The sequence below is a fragment of the Sminthopsis crassicaudata genome, chromosome 3 (genome assembly GCF_048593235.1).
Source record: "Sminthopsis crassicaudata isolate SCR6 chromosome 3, ASM4859323v1, whole genome shotgun sequence".
In the NCBI taxonomy this organism is placed as follows: domain Eukaryota; kingdom Metazoa; phylum Chordata; class Mammalia; order Dasyuromorphia; family Dasyuridae; genus Sminthopsis; species Sminthopsis crassicaudata.
In genome coordinates this window covers 634,453,864-634,479,715 of record NC_133619.1, presented here as the reverse complement: position 1 = coordinate 634,479,715, position 25,852 = coordinate 634,453,864, and the positions used below count along the sequence as shown (strand labels likewise).

Below are 25,852 nucleotides of genomic sequence, written 5' to 3'. Positions count from 1 at the left end.
CTCTGAGCTGCTTTGTCATTTCATCTTCCGTGACTCCCTCTCCCTCTGTTGTACGCAAGGTGCTGCTCTCTTCAGCAGAGGGGCTCCAATCAAAGCTCATCTGCTTCCCCCCTCTGCACATCATGGCAAACAAACAGCCAATTCTGCTGGGCCTGAGACCAACAGTGCCCAGGGACCACTGGGGTGAACATTCCTAGCCACCCTAAGCTAGTCTGTGGCCTGGGGCTCTCCTTCTGTTCTCACTCTGCCTCTCCATGTTCTCTCTAAAACTGCTAAGGAAGAGTGAAACAAAACCTTAGACATTTCCACTCATAACTGACCCCAGCCCTCAATCTACTCAAATGACATCAACTCTAATTTCACAGAGCCAATTGGGGAAGAAATGAGGGACAAGAAGGAGGCAAGAGCTCCTTAAATTTCAGGATGGGGTTCAATGAGATAGGAAGGGTGAGGCTGGTCCTCTCTTCTTTAGCTTGGGCTGCACTCCCCCCCTCTTAGGGGGTTCCACCTATCAATGGGAAGACAGTTAAGAACCAAGCTCAAGTAAGCTCTTTGCCCCTACAATCTGGTCAGGATGGTGGGGTAGAGGGGACCCAGAAGTCTCCTTTTTGGGCCCCTCTTCTCTCAGACAATCTGCTACTCTTCTCCTACCCATACCCTGGATCTCATATCTTCTTATATGAAGGAGGGAAAGGACTGAGGAGGAGAAATCAAAGGCAAAGTAACTGACAAATTTGATATAACTAAGAAAAAGCAAATATGAAACAAACTGGTAAGACAGCAAGATACAAAGTAAAAAGAGTAAGAAAAAGAGAAACCAAATGTTATTATAGAGGCCACATTTGGCTCAAGAGAACATGTTTAGAAAACGAGAAGGGTAGAGCATGGGTGTGGACCACGTGAGCCCCGGTGCCAAGAGAACCGCTAACCTGGAAGGAGAACAACTGGCTGAGAACATGGCGGGGGGGGGGGGGGGGGGGAGGGAGGAAGGGGGTGTGTTTAAAATATAAAAAAGCCAGGGTCCTGCCTAGAGAGCATACACACCTAGGAAGGGTTGGAAGAACTTCAGTGAACTGGCTCAGGTTGTGGATTTACTTTTTTCTTTTCTTTTTTTGAAATGAAGGCTAGCTCTTCAGAGAGGGGAAGAGGAAAAGCCATATTTAGAACCAACAAAAAAAAAAAAAAAATTAAAGGCAGCAACAAAGTAAAGAGATATCTTAAGAAGAAGTTGATGTGCTTAGAAAGGGAAGAGGCTGTAGAAAAGCCAGAAGGGAATGATAAAAGGGTGTAAACGTTAAAAAAAAGGTTCTGAAGAGATAAATAAAGGGCAGTCAAGATAGTGAAAGCTACGTGGAGAGATTTGCAGGGGCCTGCGGCCAGGATCCTATTTCTGCCACCCCTGTGTGACTTCTAACAATGGTCAAGCTGAATTCTGGACTCTATAAGATCCTGCCACAAACCCAAGTTTATCCAGAGTGTGTAAAGAGAGAGAGAACTCTAAAGGAGCCAGGCTATTCTATTATTAGATGACCTGAGTCAGGAGGACTGAACATGGAGAAGCACTGTACTAAGGTGATGAAAGGCCAGAAGGATCCCATGAAACCTGAGGAGACCGACTCGTGGGGAAGTTGTTGGTCTTTTGTTCTTGAAGTGAGCCATGACATCAAGGAGGTGATACCATGACGGGGTGAAGTGAGATGAGGAATTGGGGATGGTCTTATCTTGGGAAGAAAAACATTGGGAAGGCTGGGAGGTAGCCTGGTGTTTGGGTTTATATCAGTATCTTATCCCACATGCCAAAAGTAGCTCAAAATGGAGACCTGATCTAAATATACAAGATCTCATCATTTGAAAAACTATGAGGATCAAGTCAAGCCTACCACATCACTGACTAGGAGAATTCTTAACCAAATGGGAGATCACAAAAGATAAGACAGTTACTATCATGAAACAAAAATCTTTTGAAAGAACAAAATCAATGCAACAAGGATAAGAAGGGAAGCCACGTTTGCACAAGGAACCTGTGATCCAAAATCTAGAGCGATGAACACAAACAATTCTTGCCTCTATATATACTTTATATACTATAAGCAGACTGTCCCACAGCAATGCAGACCCTTAGTCAGAGGCTTCAATACCTGGACCAAGACAACCTGATCAGGTTCTAATTTACAGAAAGGAAGAATTGCTTCTATGTAAAATGAAGAGCCATTCTCCAACTGGTCATGGGATGGGAATAAAATGACCTCAAAAGAATTGTAAACATACCGTTACAAATCACTGAAATGTAAATCAACACGACTGAAGTTTCATCTCATATGTAACAAATGGCTCCAAAAAGATGGAAGTAGTCAAAAGTCAGAGGTAATGTGGGAAGATGGCCAAATGAATTTGTTGTTTGTAGAGCTACGACTTCATCCAACCATGCTGGAAAGCAAATTGGAATTATGTTTAAAAAGTGGCTAAGCCATCCACACTCACTAAGTATCCCACTGTTAGAAACACAGAAGTGGAAATCTAAAGACTGTCCCTTGAGGAGGGAAAAGCAAAAATGTGTCAGGGCACAGGAAGGTGGAGAATGACTACAACCAAGAAGTCTTATGTAAAGAGTAAGCTATACCGAGTCCAAAAATGTGGGGGGTAAGTGTGGAGAAGAGCAGGGGGAGCAGCAAGGGTGAAGACTCCCTGGCTCCAGAGATCTAGGGAATCAAGAATGGGAGTGCCCTCAAGGTCTTCCTGAGGCATGAAGTCTTTTGGTCTCTAATGAAGATGTTCCTGAGAAGTACCAAGACTGGCCCAAAGGACTACCCATTTCTTCTTCTTTTTTTTTTTTTTTTAAATTATTATTATAGCTTTTTATTGACAGAAGATACACATGGGTAATTTTTCAACATTAACCCTTGCAAACACTTCTAATTCCAACTTTTCCCTTCCTTCTCTCCTCCTCCTCCCCTAAATGGCAGGCAATCTCATACATGTTAAACATGTTAAAGTATATCTTAAATACAATATATGTATACATATTTATACAGTTCTCTTGTTGCACAAGAAAAATCGGATTTAGAAAGGTACAAATAACCTGGGAAGAAAAACAAAAATGCAAGCAAACAACAACAGAAAGAATGGGAATGCTATGTTGTGAGGACCACCCATTTCTGTTCCTTGCCCTGGGCAGTCCCAAAGAAACCTGAAGAAAAGACTCTCAATACACCCAAGATTACAAATGTCCTGAGCAAGTACCTCAAGACAACAGGGCACAAGTATGTTTTTGTCACCAGTGACCACTTAAGTCAAGGATGTCAGAGAGGTGAACAGCAGGGATATAAACAGCTGACCAAGAAGATGGTGTCTAGGGATGGAGCTTGGATTTCTAAACCATAAGAGTTTAAAATATAAGAATGCCAGGTTCTTAGGCTAAGAGAATTCTCACACTGATCTATCAAGGCCTGGTTGGCAAGAATGTACTGCTCATTGGTCTGAAAATTGAAACAAAAATCTCAAGTGAAACGGACCAAAAAAAAAAAAAAAAAAAAAAAAAAAGGACTGAAGAAATTGCTGGTGTTTCCCCACCAAATCAGATGCCAATATGTACTAGAAGCCAACATCTTAAACTATAGTTTGTGGCCCTAGTCTTGCAACCGAATGCAGGGGATGGAAAAATATGATTTATTATTAGTAGCAAATGTTTGATTTGTATACCTATTTTACATACCTGGTGGGGTCACATAAAAATTTTCTGGGGTGAACAAGGGTTGTGAATAGAAAAAATTTAAGAGGCCCTGAATTATAAGAAAAAAGAGCAGACAGTACTGAGAAAGTCCCATGTGATTGAAATCCAAGGCAGGTACCAATAAGAAAATCCACCACCTAAAACATACATACACAAACCCCAAAGATCAGGACAGACTGGAATCCCAGTGCCTATAAGGAGGAAAAACTGACTTCCAGATATCACTGAGAGTTTGTGGGGTGGTAAAGTCCCCAAGACTGACACATGGTTTTAGACAGGCAAATGCCCTGCCAGGTAGAGATCTGAGGCAGGGCAGGGGAGATAAGGAGGAGTACTGTACAATGAAAAAAGTATATTCATACAAAGAAATTCAAGCATCAAGAAAAGGATGGCAAAGAGTATTTTAGCAGAGGAAAAGACAAAAACAATTTTGTCAGTGACTGTAGTAGATGGTAGACCACTAGGACAAAAAAGGGGAATAAGAGAAGGAATGTGAAAAACATGATAAGCCTAGCATAAAGGCATGTTATTAGAAAGATGGAGGGCGCTTCAATGACCTAAATATCTACTGGAATCCTGCCAAAAGCAGAGCAGTTATAATTTCTTAATTTATCTCCAAGATTGTTCAAACGAGATGCATGCCCAATAAGGGAAACCAATAAGGGAAAATTCTATTCTGGATCTGATTCTCATCAACAAAGAACATCTGGTTGTTGAAAGTGGAAAGGCTAGAGTATAATGGGCTCCATCCATAAAATTTATGTTGGAGGAATGGAAAACTAATCATAGTCCAACCTGAATCCTAGATTGGGAGGAGAAGGGAAAGGCAATCTACATATTTCAAAGGATTCAGAGCAAAGGAAATCACAGACTAAAATTGTCGAGGGGAAATCAGCTAAGAGGGATGGAAAACTCTCAAGATTGAAATTCTGAAAGTATTCAAAGAAAAACATCCTCTTTTATCTGACAAAGTTCTGGAAATGTTTGTTATTAAAAAAAAAAAAAATCAAAGCCATAAATATCAATTAAAAAGGAGATAAAATGATCACTATTTGAAGATGATATAATAGGAAAAACTCCTCAAAACCAGCCAAGAAATTGACTGAAATGACAGCTATAGCAATGTAGGATAGTATTATATTTAAAAATTGAGAACTATCCTAACAAAAACTAGGAGGAAACCATAAGAGAAAAATGCATCAAAAGTAACTGTTAAAATGAATCAATTATATGGTAATCAACCAACCAATACACAAAAATTTTATTATATTAATACAACTATAAAACATTCTATAGAAATAAAGACAAATGACCAGACACACATTAACTCCTTACTGGACAATGCCAAAAGAATAAAAATGGTAATAAAAGACTAAATTAATCTACTGAGTCAGTGTTATAACAAACTGCTGAGATTCAAATGATAAAATTCATATGAAGTACAAAAAAATCTAAAATCTCAAGGGAAAAAAAATGAAAAAAGGCACAAATGAAGAGGATATATCAAAATTCCAACCATTCCCAAAACTATACGGCATTAGCTAAATAAAACACAGAAAAGTAGACAGTTCAAAAAGGAGCAAGAAACAGAAACAAATTGAAACAATAGTTCAGTGCCTGATAAACCCAAGGCCATAAATTACTAGAGAAAGAACTTTCTTTTTGATAAGATTTAGACCAATATCTTATACATATAACCCGAGTATAAAGAATCATATCATTAAAAATTAAGAAAAGAATGCGATCAGGTACTTTTCACAATTATAGCTATAAAGAGAATTCTTAACAAGATATAATAAAAATATGAAACAGACAATTCTGACCATAGAAAATTAAAATGCTTTTGCATGTATATAATCAGAAAAGGACAATCTGAAGAGAAATACCAGAGTGGGAAAGTGTTGTCATTTAGATTTCAACAATAAAGGCCGTGTATGTGTATATATAAATGTGTGTTTGTGTGTATATATACATAAAAATAAAAATTAGTGAACAGTCCCAACTAAACATATATATGTAAAAACCATAGTGAATAATCCCAAGTCTTTGTGTGTGTGTGTGTATGCACAAATATATATAAATAAAATATATAGTGAACAGTACCAATTTTGTAATAGCCAAAGGAAAACAGGTCAAATTAACATACACATTTTTCAAAAGAAGCACAAGCTTATAAATGACAAGATGACATTTTTGAAACCACAAACAGTAAGAAAAATGTAAATTAAAATAACCCCGAGTTTTCACCTTGTTAGCATACAAATTGACAAAGATAAATTCCCCAAGAAAAATTAATAATTGTTTAAAAACTTTGAGCAGCAATCAGATTGCTTGGCACGTATCCCAAAGGAGTCAGACAGAAACAAAAGCCCAATAAGTCAATAGCATCACTTGAGGTATCAAAGAACTGGAAACAAAATGGGTGATTGCTGAATGGGGAATGACTGAAAAACGAGTATGTGTTTTAAAAAAAAAAAAAAAAAGAGGTTGTGCAGAAAAAAAAAAAAAAAAAGAAAAATTATGAAGAATGCATAAAACTGTGAAAGGATTTACAAAATTGATGCAAAGCAAAATAAGTACCAGATAATAATATAACAATTACAACAATGTAATTGTACAAAACCTGAAAAGAAGTTGAAATCTGAGAAATAGGCCCTGAAGAAGACTTAAGAAAGTGGTCCTCTGTCCTATGATAAGAGCAAAGGGCCAGGTGACTGCAAGGAAAGGATATTGGACACATTGTTATGACACAGTCTTGATATTCCATCTCTTTGCTTATTTTTGGCTCAAAGGACTGTTCAAGGCAGAGTACAGAGGTGGGCAGTGACTAACGTCAAGACAAAAGGCATTAATAAAACCAGTTTTTTAAAAGTCACAAAATGGAACAATTTTGCTGAAGAGGGGTAAAAGAGGAGTCTTCTGAAGACATAAGTAGAAGAACTGAGAACCCCTAATCAGGATAAGTTGTAAATATGTAGAGAAAACAGAAACAAAGGCAGCTAGTTACTGCACAGCTTTCTGATCAGAATACCACCATTTAAGTAGTAACATTTAGGACTGAGACTGATGAGAAGTACTAATGAAACAGAAAGGATTTCTTGGTTGGACTGAAAAACTGGCTGCTCCAAGAGAGATGGAGCCATTATTCAAGGTGACGGAGACAATGATTGCTTGCAGAGACAGGGAAGGACTCCACTGTATTGAGATTCTGCTTTCTCTGCCAAGGAGAAGGACAGTTGCATCAGAAGGGAGAAAACAAAAACAAGTCCTATGACTGGATGATCCACCTTCCCCAAAATTCAAAGAATGAGCAGATAGGAAGGCTGAGGTCTGTGACCTCTGAAAGACAAAGGAGAACAGGACAAGTGCTAAAGTACTGAAGGTCAATGTCCTAGCCAGTTTTCAAAAAAGGGAACAGAATATACAAATGAAAGATGGGCTAATGAGCTCGATTTCAACAGTTTGTGAACATCTAGAAAAGGAGATGTCAGCTGTCAGCAAGTTACTTTCTTTTTCTGTTGACATTCCTGAAGGGGTAAAATCAGGGGAAAGTTACAAATATATTTTTGTGGTAGGGGGGAGAAGGTTGAGGGTTTTTTTGGAAACTAGGTCTCCCTGTCTCATCCAAGTTAGAAGCACAGCTGCCATTCTTGTCATGGCTGCACTGCTGATCAAGTGCTTTGCTCTCTCATCCTTTGCCCTCTTGGGGTATCCAACAACTTCCCACAGTGTTAGTGGGCTTACAGAGGAACCCTGACAGAGCTCCTGAGTTCCCTTATGTCTGACCTAATAGTTTTCCCAGATTTTAGCTAAGAGTTTGATGAAGTAGCCTGTGCAGTTCTTAGCAAAATGTTGGTATAGCTTCTCTTGCTGCTGCTCAAGGAGCTAGCCAGCACCAGGAACAACACGGTAACCATAAGAACCCGGAAGGAGTTTCCTGACAGACTTCTTCCACATAAACAGATGGTTACAGATGGCCTGGAAAGGTCTCAGCACCTAAGATGAAATCCTCACAAAAACCGGACAAGAAGAACGAGACAAATCCAGACATTCAGTTTCAGAACCCATTTTGGTGGTGACAAAACAACAGGCTCTGGCACAATTTACGATTCCTTTGACTATGCCCAGACAAATGAACCAGAGCACAGACTTGTAAGGCACGGTCTGTATGGGAAGAAAAAGAAATCTGGAAAACTGAAAGAAACAAGATGAAGAAGAAAGAAAGGCAAAAGGTGCTGGCAAAAAGATGGAATAAAAAGCACTATGAAGGGTGCTTATCTGTGACGAGAATATGGTTTTTCATCAGGACATAAATAAACTGTAAAAGTTTCCAAACATCAAAAAGGAGGAGGAAGAAAGAAAAAGTCAATGAACTATGAGCTAGAAGGAGTGGGACCTGGCTGAATGGATGGATTTGAAGAGTCCTTGATGGTAATGGACTAAGAGAAATGGCATGCCCCACTAATTTATGCAGAGCCCCCCCCCCCAATGAGTAACATTTTGACCAGTGGTTTGGATAAGGGTCAGCTGGGGGGTGGGGAGCAGTCTCCCTCTCTTCTGCCCTGGTCTGACCCCATCTGAATTCCGAATTCAGTAAGGCACACTTAGGTTAGGAAGGTATTGGTGAAGAGCCCCAAGTGCTGCCTCAGACACTGGCCAAAGGAAATGGAGATGCTCATCTCAAGAAGACCCAAGTGGACACAGGATGGCCTCGACAGCCACCTGGTCTGATCTGTACCTATACACTCAGGGGCTTATTGGTGAATCATGAATCCCCAGAAGATCAATGGATCTAAATGTAGAGTACCGTCACTGGATGTGAATTTGAATCTGACCAAATCAGGGGAACTACTGTTTGCCTGAATTCCAGACCCAGCAGGGCTAATGTATTTTGCTTGGCCCTCCAGGGAAGAACCGAGAACATCTGTTAGAAGCTGCAAATGGGCCAATCTAGGTCCAACAATGGAAACACTTCCTAATAAATCATGGACTAGATCTGGGGAGGGGGAGGTTGCTAACAATCTGTGGCGTCCCTTTCTCGAAGGCCCCACGTTTCCCTTTCCTTTCAGCCAGCTCCAACCTCTCACATCCCATTACTCTTCCTTTCTCTTCATGAAATAAAGCCTTCCCACAATGCATGATGTATTCCAATGAATTCTCTGCCTTGTTTCTCATCCCTGACAGTTTCTCATTCTCTTTCCATGTAACTACTCACAAAAACTGTTCTAAGATCTCCCTTCCTGACGACCCCCTATTGAACATCTTGCAGAGAGCACCCCTCAGGAAATGACCTGTCTGGGTACGATCCTTGTCTTTGTCCCCACTAATCCACCGCTGCTATTACACTGCTCCCTCCTCCCTTCTCATCTCTCACCAAGAGCTACCAATCATCGTCCTGATGAAAGGACCGAAGGGTGACCCTCTTCTCTCAAGCCCTCACTGCATCCCAAACAGTTTAAGCTCCTTGGCCCAGAACTCCCCAGCCCGGCACCACCTTTGTGGCAAAACTCTCTGCTCTGACCACACGGACTGGCCTTGCTTTCCCTCAACATGATCTGGTCCCACTTTTGGAACCAGAGTTCTGAGTCCCTCTCCCATGAAGCTTTCCTTGATGCCAATTTCTCTACTCCCCTCCCAGAAAATTATCACTTTTTCCCTAGTGTAACTTTAAAGAGCAATCACTTATGGAACCCAATGAGTGTAGATACTGAAGCTGAGAGAGCTAATCAACTTGCCCAGGGGTCATCTAGGTATTTGAGGCAGGATTCAAACTGGGGTCTTCTGGTTGCTCTAACTACTGTACCACCTGGCTGGTTGGTATTGGTATCGATTGGTTTATATATTGCATGTCCCTTCTAATAGGAACTCTATGAGGGGAGACAAAGTCTCTTCTTTGTGCCCAGCCCAGGGTTGTAATTTAGTTCTCATCAGTGTTGTTTTTCTAAATTTGGATTATTTCTGCCTCTCCTCTCCCCTCTATGGTCCTCTAGCTAGGAACTCTGGGGAGAAGGATGAGGGCACCTACCTCACAGGGTTGTCAGGGGTTGTTACAGGGCTCCCAGTGCCATCACCCGTGCTGTTTCAGCAGCCCTCCTTCAGTCCTCTCCCCCCACCAGCTTCTCCTTCTCTAGTTTAGCCTGACTGAGGACTTGGATTCCTCTCTTAAACTGGTGCTGAAGGAGGCTCATTAGCAAGCAGCCACCAGGTACTGTCCCTCACCTCCCGGTACTCCTCAGCCGGCTCCTTTGCTGTGGCTTCATTTACAATACCACTCTAGACTATTCTTTTCTCTTTCATTTCCTGTTTCCCTAGGAAGTGTTCACTGTTTAATGTTATCCCACATTGATTTCTAATCTTTGTTCACTTAGCACTTATGATCGAGCCCAAATGACACTCCTTTGTCCTTATAGATATGTTGCTTTTTAAATTATTCTTATGTCTTTTCATTCCTTGACTGTAAGGAGCCTTGGTACTATTTTTGTACTCCTTAGCACAGTGCTCAGTACTGTGTTCTGCGTTTTATATATCACAATAACATTAACCACAAAGTTCATGATGATAGCAACTAGCATTGATATAGCACTTACTGTGTGCCAGGCACTGTGCTAAGTGCTTGAAGGGTTGGTTAACTAACTAAACGCTCTCACCTCTCCCTCCTGGAATGTTCCCGAGCCATCTCCCTCCTTTTCTGCCTTTCCCATTCCCGCCGCGCTTTATCCTGCTCCTCCCGATGCCTTTTCCGCCGCTCATGTTCTCGTTCCTTCTCTTTCACCCTGGCATGCTTCCCTAATGAGGGGAAACATCCTGTCACACTCATAGGAATATTCTTAAGTTCCAGGAATTTAATTTAAAATATCAGTTAGAGACACATGTAAAGCATATGAGAAAGCAACTCCCTTTGATAGGAGTCATGATTCTTCTTTTATATGATCAGGACCTTCAGTCGGATTTCTAACCAAAATGTCAGTTAATAAATCCATCTCAAATGTGGTCCACACTAAGTATTCTTCGATGCCTGCCCTTCCCCTTGCCCCTGAGCTGGGGCCCAGGTCCTCGATCTAGCTATGTCACTTACTGTGACTCTGGGCAAGTCAGAACTGCTTCAATCCTTTCGGTTTCCTTGTCAGGAAAAAAATAGATAATAATTCCTGCCCCAGCTACCTGTTTCAAGGATTAATTAAGATAATGAAATGTGATATAATAATGGAAACATTTGTAAATTGCAAAGTATTCTATAAATGGAAGACAAATGGCTGGCAACAAGAACGGATGGGAGGAAACAGCTGCCTGAGAAGAGCCCAGAAAAGGGCCAGCCAGACAAGGGGAAGCAGGGCATTCTGGTCTCTGAGCCATTCATTTGACAGATCATCTTTCTCAATGACAAGTGACAACAGAATGGAATGTAAATTATTATGTTTAAAGTGACTTAATAATAATTATTATCAAAGTACACAGCCTGCCTCTAAGTGCCTTAATTATTATTAAGCAGCTTAGATAGGGATGGGAGTTCTATACTCTGAACCTAACACATTTTACCAGATCAAATCATACCTAGGGACAAAGCAATATAAAACCGCAAGAGAAAATTCTATGAAAGGATGATGTCTGAACTGAAGAATAAAGTAAATCCAAATTAACTTGGTAAGCAAAAGAAAAGCAGCTCTGTACCTCCCTCTGCCGAGTGACTGCGATGACGACGTTTCTCTTTCCTTTTTTCGTCCTTTCTATGATGAGCTTTCTCCTTACGTGACATCTGCTGGGGTGGTTTGATGGCCAAGGAATCATCTTCTTCTCCTCTAAGATCACAAAGCAAAACAGCAATTACCCCACCTACAACAGTGCACTTAAAACACACTACAATATTAGACATCTCAATTACAAGTGTGGCCACAAAATATATAAAAAGACATCAAGAGGCATGGCTTTCCTATGCAGGTGGAAAAGGTAGAAAGGCTCTAGAAATTGAAATCACAGCAAAATGGTTTTTCTGTAGAGGATAGGGCCAGGTCAAAAATGAAAGGAAAAGACTTCCTGGTAGATTTAGAGACATCACCAAAACATACCTCTTCTCCAGGCCCTGCTCTTCCACAGAAGGCTTTCCTCTCCTCCAAGTAAGGAGGGGATGAATGCAGGGAACAGGGGAAAGCACAGAGAGCCAATGGAAAAGGCTTCCAGACTTGATGCTGCACTGACAAGCTCTGGCTTTTCTCATCTTTTAGAATCTAGCCTAGGGCTTCTTAAACTTTTTCCATTCATGACCCCTTTTTTACAAAGATTCTGGGTATTACAGGAATATAAAACCGGTAAACAAATCAAACATTTATGGATAATAAATCATTAATTCATAAGCCCACATTCAGTTATAAGACTTCCTATGGCGTCATGACCTATGGTTGTAAGGAGCTAAGGTCTAGGTGACTCCTCTAAAAATCCTACAGCTCCATATTCTATCCAAGTTCTATCTAAACAGCTCAGTAGGTTCTCTGACCCTGGGCAAAGGAACTCGCCTCAGTTCTCTCATCTACAAAATGAGGATGACATTTCCCAGGGTGCTATGTGAAGTTTGAGTGAGCTACATGTAAAGTCTTTAGCATAGTGCCAGGCACATAGGAGATGTTATTAAATGTTAGCTATTATTATTAACAATTATTAAATGAAAAACAATCAATGACCAGATATTAAGTGACCACCACATGCAAGGCACAGTACCACCCCACATTATTTCAGATTGCTAGTAATCCCACTACATTTATAACATCAAGAATTAAAAAGACTTGAATAATAAAGCATAAAGTTTTAGCTTTTATTTATTTTATTGCAAGGCAATTGGTTTTAAGTGACTTACTTGCCCAGGGTCACAAAGCTAATAAGTATTAAGTATCTGAGACTGGATAGAGTTTAAGATTTTAAAAGTGCTTTCTGTATGACAGACCCGTGTGAAGGAGCAATATGAATAGTATATCTCTTTCACAGAACTGAAACCGAAGATTGAGGGAGTGACTGTCCACCTCTCTAGAAATGACACAAGAGATGGCTAATAAGTGCAGGAGCAAATTCAAGAACAAAGGTTTTTCAAATCTAGGACCAATGCTCTCAAGTTTCCTGTGTTGGCTGGATTAACCTCATCAGTTCCTATGAGAACTGGCCTGGGAAATAATACGACAGTAAAACAAGCCCACTATGATACTACATATGCAAAACAGTAGCTTTGCTCAGGCAATCCTTTCTACTTTTTCTAAGAGATTAGAACCAGAGGCAGCTAGGTGGTGCAGTGGATAGAGCACCAGCCCTGAAGTCAGGAGGACCTGAGTTCAAAGCTGACCTTAGACATTTAAACACTAACTAGCTGGGTGACCCTGGGCTAATCACTTAACCTTAATTGCCCCAGCAAAAAAAAAAGAAAAAGAAAAAAAGAAATTAGAACCAATATGTTGGAAATATAAGACATTGTGGGTTTTAAATAGAACTGTTACTGTTTAAATATTATTTCACATTCATTATATAGCTTGCCTCTGACACCCACCTTCTGTTTTCTTATCTGTAATACTGAGGCTGTAGCATCTATGCCACAGGTAATGGCTTAAAGGAAGCTCTACATGAAGAGTACTTTACAAGCTTCAACATGCATATAAATGCCAATTGTTGTTTTTGTTTATAAGTTTTCAAGCATGGAAGAAGCAAGTAATTTAGGAGAAGGATGAAGTAAATGATCTAGCCACATGACTCAGACTGGTGATCAATGCCCATGACACAGCTTTTCAAAATAACCATTAGGAACTTAAAGACTGAAAAATGTGGCAGGACCAAGGCCTTTCCATAAGTCTCCCATTCAGTTTCAGGCAGTCCCCACACGCTGCCCTTGTCTCTATACCTGTCTTCCATAGAATCTTCCCTCCTGTAAGGAGAGTTCCTGATCGTTATCTCCATGCGGTGATCTCTCAGCTCCCCCTCTTCAAGGGAATCCCGCTTGGAATCCCGATCATCAGACTAAAAGGAAAACAGGAAGAAAAAAAAAAAAAAAAAACCCAAACATTTTACTTTTTGAAAAATGACATTCAAGTTAGCTTCACCAATGACCTCAAACACAAATTTTTTTTTTACAAATTTCAACATGTCAATAAAACACAAAAATTAAACTTTTTCATTAGGAACATAAAATGTCTCTTAGTGTCTGCAATCTTGGTAATGAAGAAAGTTGTATAAACCCTAAGTAGATTTCTTTAGAGGTAGAGTCAGTGAGACAGACTGTGAGCAAAGTACAGAAGAGCATTGAGTTCCATGAGAGAGGTGGCAGTTTTCTTCTTCAGTTACTATCTAGATTCCTAGACCCCCACATACGTAGAAAGAAAAGCTAAAGCAGGGATAAAACTCCCTGGCGTGCACATTACTGAAGGCGCCATTATACCTGAAATACGCTGCCCATTTACTTAAAAGCTCTTTGGAGCACACTATTTTGCAAATTAATACTGTTGTTAATTTCTCAAAGCAATATTTTGTCAATCTTATAAATAGAATTATTTGTAAGTGTAAGCGTGAAAAGAATTAAAAACATTAATCCAATGGCACTTAGAAATATTCAGTAATGATGTTAGGTCCCCAAGACTTTATTCTCCAAACCAATCTTCATGTAGCCTAAGGGTTCTTAACCTTTTTCTGCATCACGTACCCCTTTGGTAGTCTTGTGAAGACTATGGACCTTTTTTGAGAATCAAATGACTTTTAAATGCATAAAGTAAAACACATAGGATTACAGAGAAAACAAAATAATATTGAATTATAAAAGCATTTTAAAAATATATTCAAGAACCCGAGGTTAAGAACCCCTGATCTAGAGATAGCTTTAGTTTGTTATCTTTGAGATAAACTGAGAAATCAGATGGGGTTTTGGTAACTTTTTAAAGAGACTATGGCTCACCTGTGACATTTGGAAGTACAAAACCACTTCACCGAAGAAGCGAGATTCTAATGGAAAAATGAGTGCAAAGACATTAAACTTCCTTTTTACAAACCACTGACTTAAAAAAACGTGGCTTACATTTTTTATGCGTTTTATCTCTGCCTTCTCTTCTTGTTCCTTCCTTCGCTTCTTTTCCTGAAGAATTTCATCTAAAGTTTTCACTTTCCAAGAATCCTTTTCATCACCCATTTGAGTTAAGACACACTGAAAGAAGAAAACATTGGAGAGTGAAGGAGAAGCCAGACACAGCCCCGTGTGGGTGGAGATGCCTCCCGTCCTATCTGCGGGAGCGTGAAGGCCACGGTTCTGCTTCAAGAGCTTTTTATAAAATAGGCCGCACCCCTGAACACGCTCTCACAGGAGCCCTCGTGAGAGCCCTCACAGAAGGGACCAGCAGGAGCTCTCTGAGAAGGGGGAAAGTGAGAAAACCTGGGCCACAGACAGAATCAAAGAGGATCGGGGAGTGTTTCTATTTCTCAGCCTCTCTCTTCACAGAGCCCAGAGAGGGTTTTCCCGGCCTCACTTATGTCCTTGTACCCTACAGGCCCGGCCTCCAGCTCCGGGATGTGCAGATGTTACTCTTTGTGCCATGACTGCCCCGCCTCCAACCTGCTGAATTCCCGTCACCTTCTCCTCGGGAAGCCCTCGGGGACCACAGACTGACAGCTGAGAGAGGCCTTGCCCAAGGCCACCCAGGCGCTCTAAGCGGGTGAGGCACAGAACGCAGGGCAGAAAGGCCGCCTCACTCTCCTCATCTGTAAAACGGGTTGCACCGGCAACACTGCCTCCCAGCCCCGGCCTGCCGGGGCTGGGCTGGTCCGGAGTAAAGCAGCACGTGAGCCAGGCCGCACTGACGGGATCCACACCCCGGTCTTCGGGCTCCGAACTTGCTTCTGCACCTGCTTCCTCTGACGGAGTGAAGAACGTTCCAGGGCCAGCCGGGCGCCCAGTCCCCTGGGCGGGTCCACTCCGGCGCTGGCACCCTACCTCAGACCCTTCCCGGAGGAGTGACCGCCGGAAGCCTCGGTCCCTCCCTTGTGGGGGGCGTCCCTCTGTCTGACGCTGGGGGTGTCCGGGGCTCCTCCGCGCTATGGAACCAGCTGCTCTCTTTTCGGCCGCTCCTCCCACACACTCAGTGCCACGCTGGCCAGGAAGCGGCGGGCAGTGTCCGAGCCCCGGCACAAGCCAGATCCCGCGGTCCCGCTGCGCCCACGCCGCCTCCAGTCACAATGCTCGGCCTCCCATGTCCCGCGGCAGGAGAAGGGAGGGACCCGGGCCGCCGCGGTTCCCTTGTCGGCAGAGCCCGGAAGCAGGGACGTCTGAGGCCCCGCCGCTCTTCTCTCGGTCCCGCGGGGCGGCGGCGAGGTCGGGCTGTCGGCTGGACACCTGACCCCGGTCCTCCGAGGACAAACTCCCCATTCGTGGGTCTGTCGGACCCAGAAGGAACTTCCTAGAAACTTTCTCACTTAGGCGCTGTCTTTCCCTGGAGACCCACAACCGCCCTATTTCTCAGAGAAGGAAACTGAGCGGGGGGCGGCTAAAGAAGTAACCCAGCCCCCCCCCTCCCCGAAACTGACTGCGGGGGTGGGGTCGTGGGGGAGGGGCGGCCACAAGAACGCCTATCTATGAATCGGGCCGCTCCGCGACTCCTAAGGTCGCCTCGAGCCGGAGGCTGGGAGCCCGCGCGGGGGGGGCGGGGGCCGAGAGCAGGGAACGTCTCCCGGAGGTCCGGAGGCGGGCCCGGCCGCGGCCCCGCCACAGGCCCCGCGCCCGGAACCCTCCCAGGGCCGCGCTCAGGACGGCAGACAGGCGGATCCGCAGATCTCCCAGGAGGCCTCGACCCCAAGTCCGGCCTCTCCCCAGCGGTCCCGGGCCCAGACACTTACCACCGCGCCTGCCGCCGCCACCACCGCCGCCGCCGCCGCCGGACCCGGAGACTGAGGAGAACCAGCATCAGGCGCGGGAGAAGCGCGTCACTTCCGGCTGCGACGCGAACCGGTGACGTCGTGGAGCGCGAGGCTTGCAGCGGGGGCGGGGGGGGGAGGAGCTGAGACGTTCAAGAGCCAACCCGAGTTTCGCGCGTTGCACTTTCGCCAGCAGCGTCGGCTGAGACTCGTGAAAAGTCTTTCAGGTTGGGTGCTTATTTCTCTCAGCCTCCCCGGGGAAAAAACGAAACCCACCACCACCCGTTTCCCGCTGGAGTGGCAGCAGCTGGCGGGAATCTGCGGGAACAGCTGGAGCATCCCCTCCCCCATCCTCTCTTTGCGGGACTAAAGTCGGGAGCTCCGGCTTCCCCCCCAGCCCCTCCCCCCGCCACCCGTGAAAGTCCTTTAACCTTCGGTGGTCAGTTTCCTCCTCTGCAGAGTGGGCCGGCGGGACTTGAACCCCCCCCCGTTCCAGCCCAGCTGCGTGTTGGGGGCTTCTCTCTCCGGCCTTTGGCAGGAGACGGGGGCCGCAGGTCATCTACATCTTTTCCTGTTCCTCCTGCGTGGGAATACCCGGGACTTGACCGGGCGGTACCTCTGATGGGGTTCGGGGACGGAAGCGCTGGGCCCCAAAATGTCGGGGGCTGCAGGACTTTCCTGGGCAGGTCACCAAGTGTTAGGAGACAGGAGTTGAGGCGACCCCCCCCCTACGTGGGGGTTTCAGACGGGTTGGGAGGGGTCTCAGAATCTCAGATCAAATCCAGACGGGGGGGGGGGGGGGGGGGGTGTAAATGTTCTCGGGTAATCTCCAGGAGGGAGTCTGAGCCCTGAGAAAAGAGCTGGCCGCGTCTCCCAAAGGAACTCCGCGTTAAAGGGGGGAAGCGCCCTGAGGCGGCCGTTCTAAGGGTCCTGCGCTCCGGCGGCGGGCTTGAAGGACTACTGAGAGTGAGGAGAAATAGCCCGGAGGCTTGGCGTCTAACGGCCTTGGGCTCCCCGACGGGGGGGGGGGGGGGGGGGGGGGGGGGGGGGGGGGGGGGGGGGGGAGGACTGGCAAAGAGCAGTTTGTCAGTGCCAGGGATTCGCCGGCGCCTTTTAGGCCGAAGATGCCCTTGTGGAGATAAGGCTGCTTGGGCAGTAATTCAGAGTCTGTTTCCTTATGTCCATTAAGGGCTTGGACCTGGTTTGCTGCATCATCACGCTGGCCTGTGTGATGCCCTTCAATTCTGCCTCAGTTTCCTCATTTGTAAAAATGGGAATAACCGCACCTATCGACTGTTCAGGGTCGTGACTAGAATTAAATGAGGTAGCGTTGTAAAGCACTTTGCATGCTGCCTGGCATACAGAAAGCGCTTAATAAATGCTTCTTCAAGGAGGGTTGCGAGGGCTCCGGAGATGGATACTTGAAACAGGTGTTAACAGTGGAACTGATGAGATGGTGGTTCTCTAGTTCGCACAGAATTCTGTAATGATGTCATTGTACTAAGGTACATAAGGGCTGAGGACTGGAAATGGGACCTTCCATCTTTGACGTGGCAGCCCTCCTGCCTCCTTCACTCCTCCACTAAGACCAAGGCCGGGCTGATCCCGAGGACCTCCAGAAAGCTGCCTGGATTTTACAGAGGGCGGTTGTTTTTGTTTTGTTTTTAAGGGCTGTAGTGCTATAACAATCAACCAATAAACATTTATTAAGCACCTTCTATATGCCAGACACTTAGTGCTCGGGATACAATAAGAGGCAAAAGGCAGACTGTCTTTGGAGATTTGATGATCTAAAGGGGAGACAACATGTGAAGGAAAACTTGGAAATAATTCCAAGGGAAGGCACTGTAATGGAGAGGTGCTGGGGATGGCTTCCTGCCGGAGGTAAGACTAGTTGGGACTTAAAGCCAGGGAAAGGCCGCGAGAACTATGTACAGGACCGTACATAGGGATAAATATACAAATGCATGTTAAAAAATCTAACGTAATAGCCAATCAGCTCTTTCTCTTCATGCAGGGTTAGTATTTCAAGGCTTCTTTTTGGTAATAAAAGGAAATGAAATTCATGGATAAAGAATCAGAGAATCGGTTTGAAGGGAACTTAAGGTCTGATGCCAGTAAGAGACTATGAATTAAAAAAATTTAAAACTATGGTTAATATGTGATTTCCTAAGTCTTTGTGTGGCCCGTAAGGATTTCCATTTCCAACTGGATTTGAGATTTGATTTCCACAGCGTCCAACAAGAAGTCACCCAGTTGTTGCCTGAAGTCCTTCAGGAAAGAGCTTCTCACTTTTGGACAACTCTCACTGTTAAAAAAGAAGAGTTTTAACCTTAAACTGCAACCTCCCTTCCTCTTTTAAATTTCCATTCATTGTTCCTAGTCTGGGAAGAAGAACAAAACTAATTCAGCAAGACCCCCTTTGCAATAATCAGAAAGTGATCATCATCTTCATTCACACCTTCAGTTCTTTCAAGGTCTTCCAATCCTCCCTTGCCATTTTGATGATCTTGGGACAGCTTGTCAGTGTGCCCAGAAGTGAATACATTACCCCAGAGATGCAGTAACTACAGCAGAGGATAGACTAATCTGCGGACGCCTAAGTGGACAGAAATTGTCATTTAAATGAAGGCTGCTGCAGGGACATCTATGGCTCCCAATCCTGTCTCAGTCCATCGCTTGAATGAGGAAATCACAGAGATTATTGAATTTAAGAGCTTAAATTTGCAACAAAGTCATGTTCATACATAACTTTGCACCAAATGGGAGAAGCTGAGGAATTGGAAGATGTATGCTTACTGATGTGAGGTGGGAGAGAATTTAGCACCTTTCTTTTTGATCTGTTTGAAAAATCTTTTTCTTAAACGATCTAGAAAGATGTTTATCTACACACACTATCAGAGTATGGTCTAAATTCTTTCAAGGCTGGTGGATCCTTTTCATAATGGGAACTGGAAAATCACTGAAAGGGAATAATCAATATAATACTCTTCCATCTTAATCTGCATTAGACCTTATTATATAGGCTCAATATTGTGGGAACATGTTTGATGCATGACTCCCTTGTTCTAAGAAAATATCTGAAAAAGCTTTAATTAAAAAAAAAAAAAAAAGCAAGGTGAAGCCCATGATGGAGAGATGAAAAGATGGTGGACAATCTTTGCAGATTATTTTTCTTACTCTCCTAGACAATGAATTTGTTTAAAAGAGAAGGAGAGATGATTGAATTTGGAAAAACTGCAAAAACTTATTTTTAATTATTCAAAGTTCTATATGAAACAATGATTGGTGGGGCAGCTAGATGACGCAGTGGATAGAGCACCAGCCTTGAATTCAGGAGGACACTTCCTAGCTGTGTGACCCTGGGCAAGTCACTTAACTCCAGCCTCAGAAAAAAAAAAAAACAACAACAACAAACTGATTGGTGATTTAAATGGAAAGAAAATAATATTGGTATCCCCATGGTTGAATATGACCTTGATGGATGTTTTCTGACCTACTTCCAGTGAACAAAACATCCTAAATAACCAGGATGTTTGTCAGGTATCATAAAACTTGAGAAAAAATAGATCTCTATTAAACTATTAAAAAAAAAAAAACCAAACTATAAAAAGCAGAACCATGAAACAGACACATTGCCCACAACACTCCCAATTGGCAATCTGTGTGATCCAGATGTAGGTGTTCCCATATGATTTGGTGATATGTCTTTCTTTTATTAAAATAAACCTTGTTTCTTTGGTATAAGTGTCTATTCATTAAAACTAAACTCCTTGTTGCAGCATGTTGCTCTTTAGCAATACAATCACCAAGAAACCAGTTCAGATAATTTTGACAGAGCCCCCAAGTGAAATACAAAATAAAAGACCAAATATAGAAGCACAAATATCGATTTTATTTGACTTTTCCAGAACAATGCTCATGAAAAGAAACTAACCTGTCAGTTTTACTCATAACAAAAGAACAGCCAAGAGGCATCCACAGGATTTATCAGTTATCAACCAATTACCACACAAAAGAATTAAAACAGTGACAAACCAAATCACACAGGAAGAACATCATAAGAGAAAGAAACAAACTTAAGTTACAGGAATACTGCCAGAGGCAATGTACAAAATACCTATAAACATCTTGTATGGTGTGATTTTTGTTCTCCTTGTTGTGGGTTTGGCTTAATAACAGTTTGGCTCAAGTGTAGAAGAAGCAGTTACTGTTGCTATTTTCAAGTTTCTCAAAATGGAAAACTCACTATTTAAAAAATAATTCCCATTTGTACACAGAGACACTTAAAAACTGTGGTGTGGCAAGTCTGGAACTTGGAACTCCCTTGTTGGCATCTGGACAGCCAGAAAGGATTGATTCTTCCACTTGGTGGTATGTGGACTCGATGGGGGTTGGGGGGGGTTTCCTTTGTTTCAAGGAAGTTTTAGAATCTCTCTGCAACCACAGCTGCTTAAGGCAAATTTAAGTGTTCTCTTTCTTTCCCTCTACCATACCTTCCTACATTCTAGTCCTTATGAACCCAACAGGCAGAATACTACACATGGTTTGACTCTCAGAGGAAACAATTTGTAAAGAGCCAAGGATATAGCACTTAGGACCTTTCCTCAAATGCACAGCTTTTAATTTGGTTAAGACTCACAAGCTGCCAAGGGAGAGGTGCAGTGGATAAAGCACTGGCCCTGGAGTCACAAGAACCTGAGTTCAAATGTGACCTCAAACACCTCCTAGCTGTGTGATCCTGAGCAAATCACTTATCCTTAACTGCCTTTAAGAAAAAAAAAAAAGAAAAAAAAAAAAAGGAATATTCAAAGGTCCAAGGGAAAAAAGTTGTGGTTTCTCAAAGGTAGAACAGAACATATGTAGGCTGCTGAAGGATCAAATGAACCAACCAAACAAGTGGTTTCTTGGCTAGCCCCCATTCAACTAAGGATGCTTACTGAGTAAGCTGTTTGTGGGTGGCTTTCCTGAGTGAAGCGACCCTAGTTTATGGGTGTTTGGGGAACTTGAGAGGTCTCGGCACATCATCAGGATGGTAACCGATGATTAAGAGTAGGATATAAACACCTATGGTCAAACCCACAAACTGGCTCACTTCCTCGCCAACAATCGCTCATCACTAACTTGGTCCCTATGATCCTAGGGCCAGGCCCTGTGCCCTCCCTAGCAAAGAGCTTTTTTATTGACCTTTTCATCTCATGTCTAAATGGTGGCGCATCTTACCAACACTTAAAGAGGGTTGAGAGTAACAGATCAAAGCTGGGCTATGGTGCCCCAAAATAGAAAAAAAAAATGTTCTAGAGGACTGCAGAGGTTGCAGGTTTTTTTTTTCCCCCAGATGAAATTTAGGTATCTGGGCAAAGCACCGAAGTCCCATCTCTAAGGTAGTATCTCACCATTCTAAATTATAAAAGGAGGAAGAGAGAAAGGGGAGACCAGTGTTCCTAAGGCAGTCTGTAAAGCAAAACTGGAACCAGAGCATCTGGCACCAAGGTGCATGGGGCATTGGCTGGCAAAGAGAAAAACAGAGTTCAGAGGCTTGACTAACTTTATCCAATAAGAGAAGGAAGCACCCCAAACCTGGAAGTGTGCAGATCAGCTCCAAAAACATCAACCCCTTAATTCTGGGTTGGCTTAAAGCAAGAAAGAAATGATCCCTGGTCCATAGTCCTACCTTTATTTCCCTTTTCTACCTGAGGAAGCAAAGGAACTACTTTCTGGCTTCAAATCATAGCATCACTTGCCAAATGCAAAAGCCATATGGTACTTGCTTTAACACTACAAATGATCCAACATTTTTCTGTGGGACAATTCATACCAAATTGTGAGCATAGAATAGAGAACCCAATGGTTTGGAAATAGCTTTGAAAATTAATGGACATTGGGAACAGAAGGGGTGTAAGAGACAACTTGTTTTTGACATGGTCTTTACACAGTTCTGACTGCCATGTTGTATTGTCTTTAAAATCAAAAAGATACCTATATGAGAGGGTCCCCAACACTCTAGACATGTGGAACTACAGCTCATAGGAATAAAATGATCACTGGGGTTTTTAAATAAAAGCTTTCTATGCCAACTGAAGATGCTTGACGGGGAAAAAAAGGAAAGAGATGAGCCAGTGTTATGAAAGGGAAGGATACTGTCACATCATCAGTCAAATTTGAGGAAGGTCTCTGGCACACTGGCTTGCTCCCCCTTCAACTTTTTGTGAGCTCACCGACACTGAAGAGTATGAGCGAGCTGTGTGTGGATAATGACTGCAGTGAATATCCACACTGAGAAGATCACAGAGAACTAATTAAGTCTCACCAGGATGTCAGAGCTCTCACCAAGCTCGTCCAGTAGCTTATCATGGAGCATGAGACCTCGACCAATGGGTCATTCTCCCATTTCACAAGCCAAAGATCTGGAATACAGAAATTCCCTCCAACATCTCTGGAGGAGTTCCAAGAAGGAAGAACACCGAGAGTTATGTCTCTTGCTGTCCCCGAGGAGGAAACAGTGCGGGAAGGATCAATAACAGAGGAATTGAAATTCCGAGAATTTCGATTGAAAAGAAGGCATGATGAAGAATCAACTGATGATGATAAATCATCTCCCATAAAAGAACGAAAGAATGATACCACAGCAACTGCTGTTGACCATGACCATCAGGGCTTTCGATTCAAAACTAGAAAAACTCCAAACTGATGTCTCATTCACGTATTCCAAATCTGTTCAGGGAGGTTCAGCAATGGAGCAATTGTACCCACTGCTTCCAGAGGAAGAAAAGATCAAGTGCGGCTGCACCCGCGTCGGCTCCCCCTCCGTATGTCTCCGCTGAAAGAGGGGATGATTGGTAATCTGGGTGCAACCACTGCATTTCAAAAAGCTATATTCAAAATCCTAAGTATGCATCAGCCTGTTGGATCTATCAGACAAGCCACAGTCCTCGTCAAGGACAGTCTCCTGCACATCTCCCAACAGTTCAACAGCAATCAAATAATAAGACAGAAAACTAAGGCCTTATCCTGCTTCTCCTTTAACCATTCTAGAGCCACAGAGACTTGATATCCGGATTGTAGACTCCGTACGCAACTGGAAGTTACTGACATAATCCCTTTATGCTCGGCAATGACTTTTATTTGTGCTTAAAATTACCGATTTAAAAAAGTCAACCACAGATACATCCATTGGAATTTAACAAAAGAATGGAAATATCTTCATAGATTCTGAAAAATTTTGTAGAACTCCATATCCATTAAGCTTTTCTGCTTGCTTGTCTTTATAATTAGGGGTGGGAGGGGCACAGGGATTAAATTTTATTAGATAAAGAACTCTTAGTGTAGAAGGCCCTTTTACCACTGCAGATAGGCTACTCATTTGTAACTTGTACTCTCCAAGTTGCCTGGAAGCACCAAGAAGTTTAGGGGTTATGTAGCCAGTGTCAAGAGGCAGGATTTAAACCTAGGTTTCCCTGATTCCAATAATGGCCCTCTGCCTACTAGGGCACATTGCCTTTCTTCTGCTCGGTAGGCTATATCCCTAGTGTCTTATGTTTAGTAGGTGGCTAATAAATGCTTATAAGATCGAACTGGAAACAATACATGGCAGTGACTGGCCAGAAGCCATATTCCCTTATCCTTCCACCTCCACTGTCCCATAAAAATGTGGACCCTTCCAATTATGTAGATCAACCCCTGTAACTTAGGGATCATGACAGATTAATGAAGAAGCATGGCTTGAAGGTAGGCCTTTCTACATGCTCTTGGGGCCAGGACCCAACCCCCACTCCAGCCACACTACATCTCTATCCCAATCAAGGAAATGGACCAAATCCAAAAGAATGGATTTAAGTGTTTTGTTTTTTGTTTTTTTTTTCTTTCACAAATGACACAGATAACGAACATAAAATCTAGATAGAACACCAGTGCCAAGTTAACTGTGAAATGCTAACAAAACATGTATTTGTTCCCATGGACACACTGATGACTGCTCAAGTAGAATGGGCTATCATTACTAAAATGCCTTAGCCAAAGTAACAAAAATAGACCATCTCTGTACATTTACATTCCCTGGGTGTAAAGGGACCCCAGAACGTCTACCAAGGGCATTTGTGTGACTCAGTGGAGAATGAGGTGATGGTGCGTTTTCTTTTTTGTTTTCTTAAATCTAGATTACAAGCTGTTTCAGAAGCCGCTGGCTCATTTAACTCTCTGAGGAAACACAGGTCTTGGGAAGCTTGTTCAAGACTCACAGAGAAGATTCCAGGGATCTGTCATTCTTGATCAGTGGCAAATCTTGCAAATGTCAACTCTTGGCAACTCGGCAATCAGCTATCAAAGTTTTAAGCCCTTTCCAGTTGAGTGTTATTTTCAAGAAGCAGAGAAAGGAAAGACGGTTTGAGTGAAGAGACCCGGAGATCCGTGTCGTCTCTATCACGTGTCATCTATTCAGTAACTTGGTGACATCATCTCAAATTTGTCTTCACAGGGCAGCAGAATCCCTCCACGCCCCCAACACAGCTATAAGAAGTGAAATTTTCTTTAATTTCACCCTCTCTTTTCAGAGAAAAAGGAAAAGTGGTTTCAAGGGGAATGTCACCGGAAACAAAATTCTTCTGAGTCTGAGTAAACAAATCTGGAAGGTCCACTGCATACATGAGTTTAACTGAAGAGGTCTCTGCAAGCTAAAAGGCCTGCTGTTTGCTCTCCTGCTCAGAGGAAAGCCATTTCAAACAGGCAAAACTTAATGAGACTTAATTATTGCTCTTTTGTTTCAGAAAGATATGATCTACAAGAGTAGTTAGTCAAAGCATTTTACATTTTTCCAGGTGAGAAGCCAAGCAGAAAGATGAGATAATTAAGGGAAGCTAAGCTGGGCAGGAGGGAGAGGAAATGAGATGGGGGAAGGGAACAGTATAATATAAAGGACCCCAAGTGGCCCTCTTCTCTGTTATTAGTCCCAGAAAAAAAAATCCCACTGTCAATCAGCTGATTCTGAGAATCATCAGGCTACAGAATGAAAAACTGACTAACTGCCTTTATAAGAAAATCTCTTTCCTCATTCCTTCCCCAGGTTAAACATGGGGATAAAAAGCCAGTGTAGACCATCACTGACACCCAAAACTTCAATCTGAAGAATATTTTTCAGAAAGCACTACAATAATATATATCATTGAAATTTCTTTCTTTTCCCCTTCCCCCTTCAATGACCCTCAAAGCTCAGAGGTCAGCCTGTAGAAAAACAGATCGTCTCCAAATCACTCCATTCTAAAGTAA

At 43.0% G+C, this 25,852-nt stretch overlaps 1 protein-coding gene across 8 annotated transcripts in view; it reads right to left on the bottom strand.

Moving 5' to 3' along the window:
• LOC141564265 (cyclin-dependent kinase 11B) overlaps positions 1-16,678 on the bottom strand; it is a 33,426-nt gene extending 16,748 nt beyond the window's left edge. For 4 of the 8 annotated variants that reach the window (XM_074306544.1, XM_074306545.1, XM_074306547.1 and 1 more), the window contains exons 1-5: positions 16,574-16,678; positions 14,766-14,891; positions 13,602-13,717; positions 11,399-11,526; positions 10,378-10,516 (exon numbers count right to left, since the gene is read on the bottom strand). In XM_074306544.1, the coding sequence (XP_074162645.1) occupies positions 10,378-10,516; positions 11,399-11,526; positions 13,602-13,717; positions 14,766-14,876 (494 nt within the window). In that variant the 5' untranslated portion in view covers positions 14,877-14,891; positions 16,574-16,678. Of the gene's footprint in view, positions 1-10,377; positions 10,517-11,398; positions 11,527-13,601; positions 13,718-14,645; positions 14,693-14,765; positions 14,892-16,573 lie in introns of those variants that run through there. The other 4 variants (XM_074306549.1, XM_074306550.1, XM_074306552.1 and 1 more) reach the window with 3 other exon arrangements.
• Between the last annotated feature and the right edge of the window lie 9,174 nt (positions 16,679-25,852).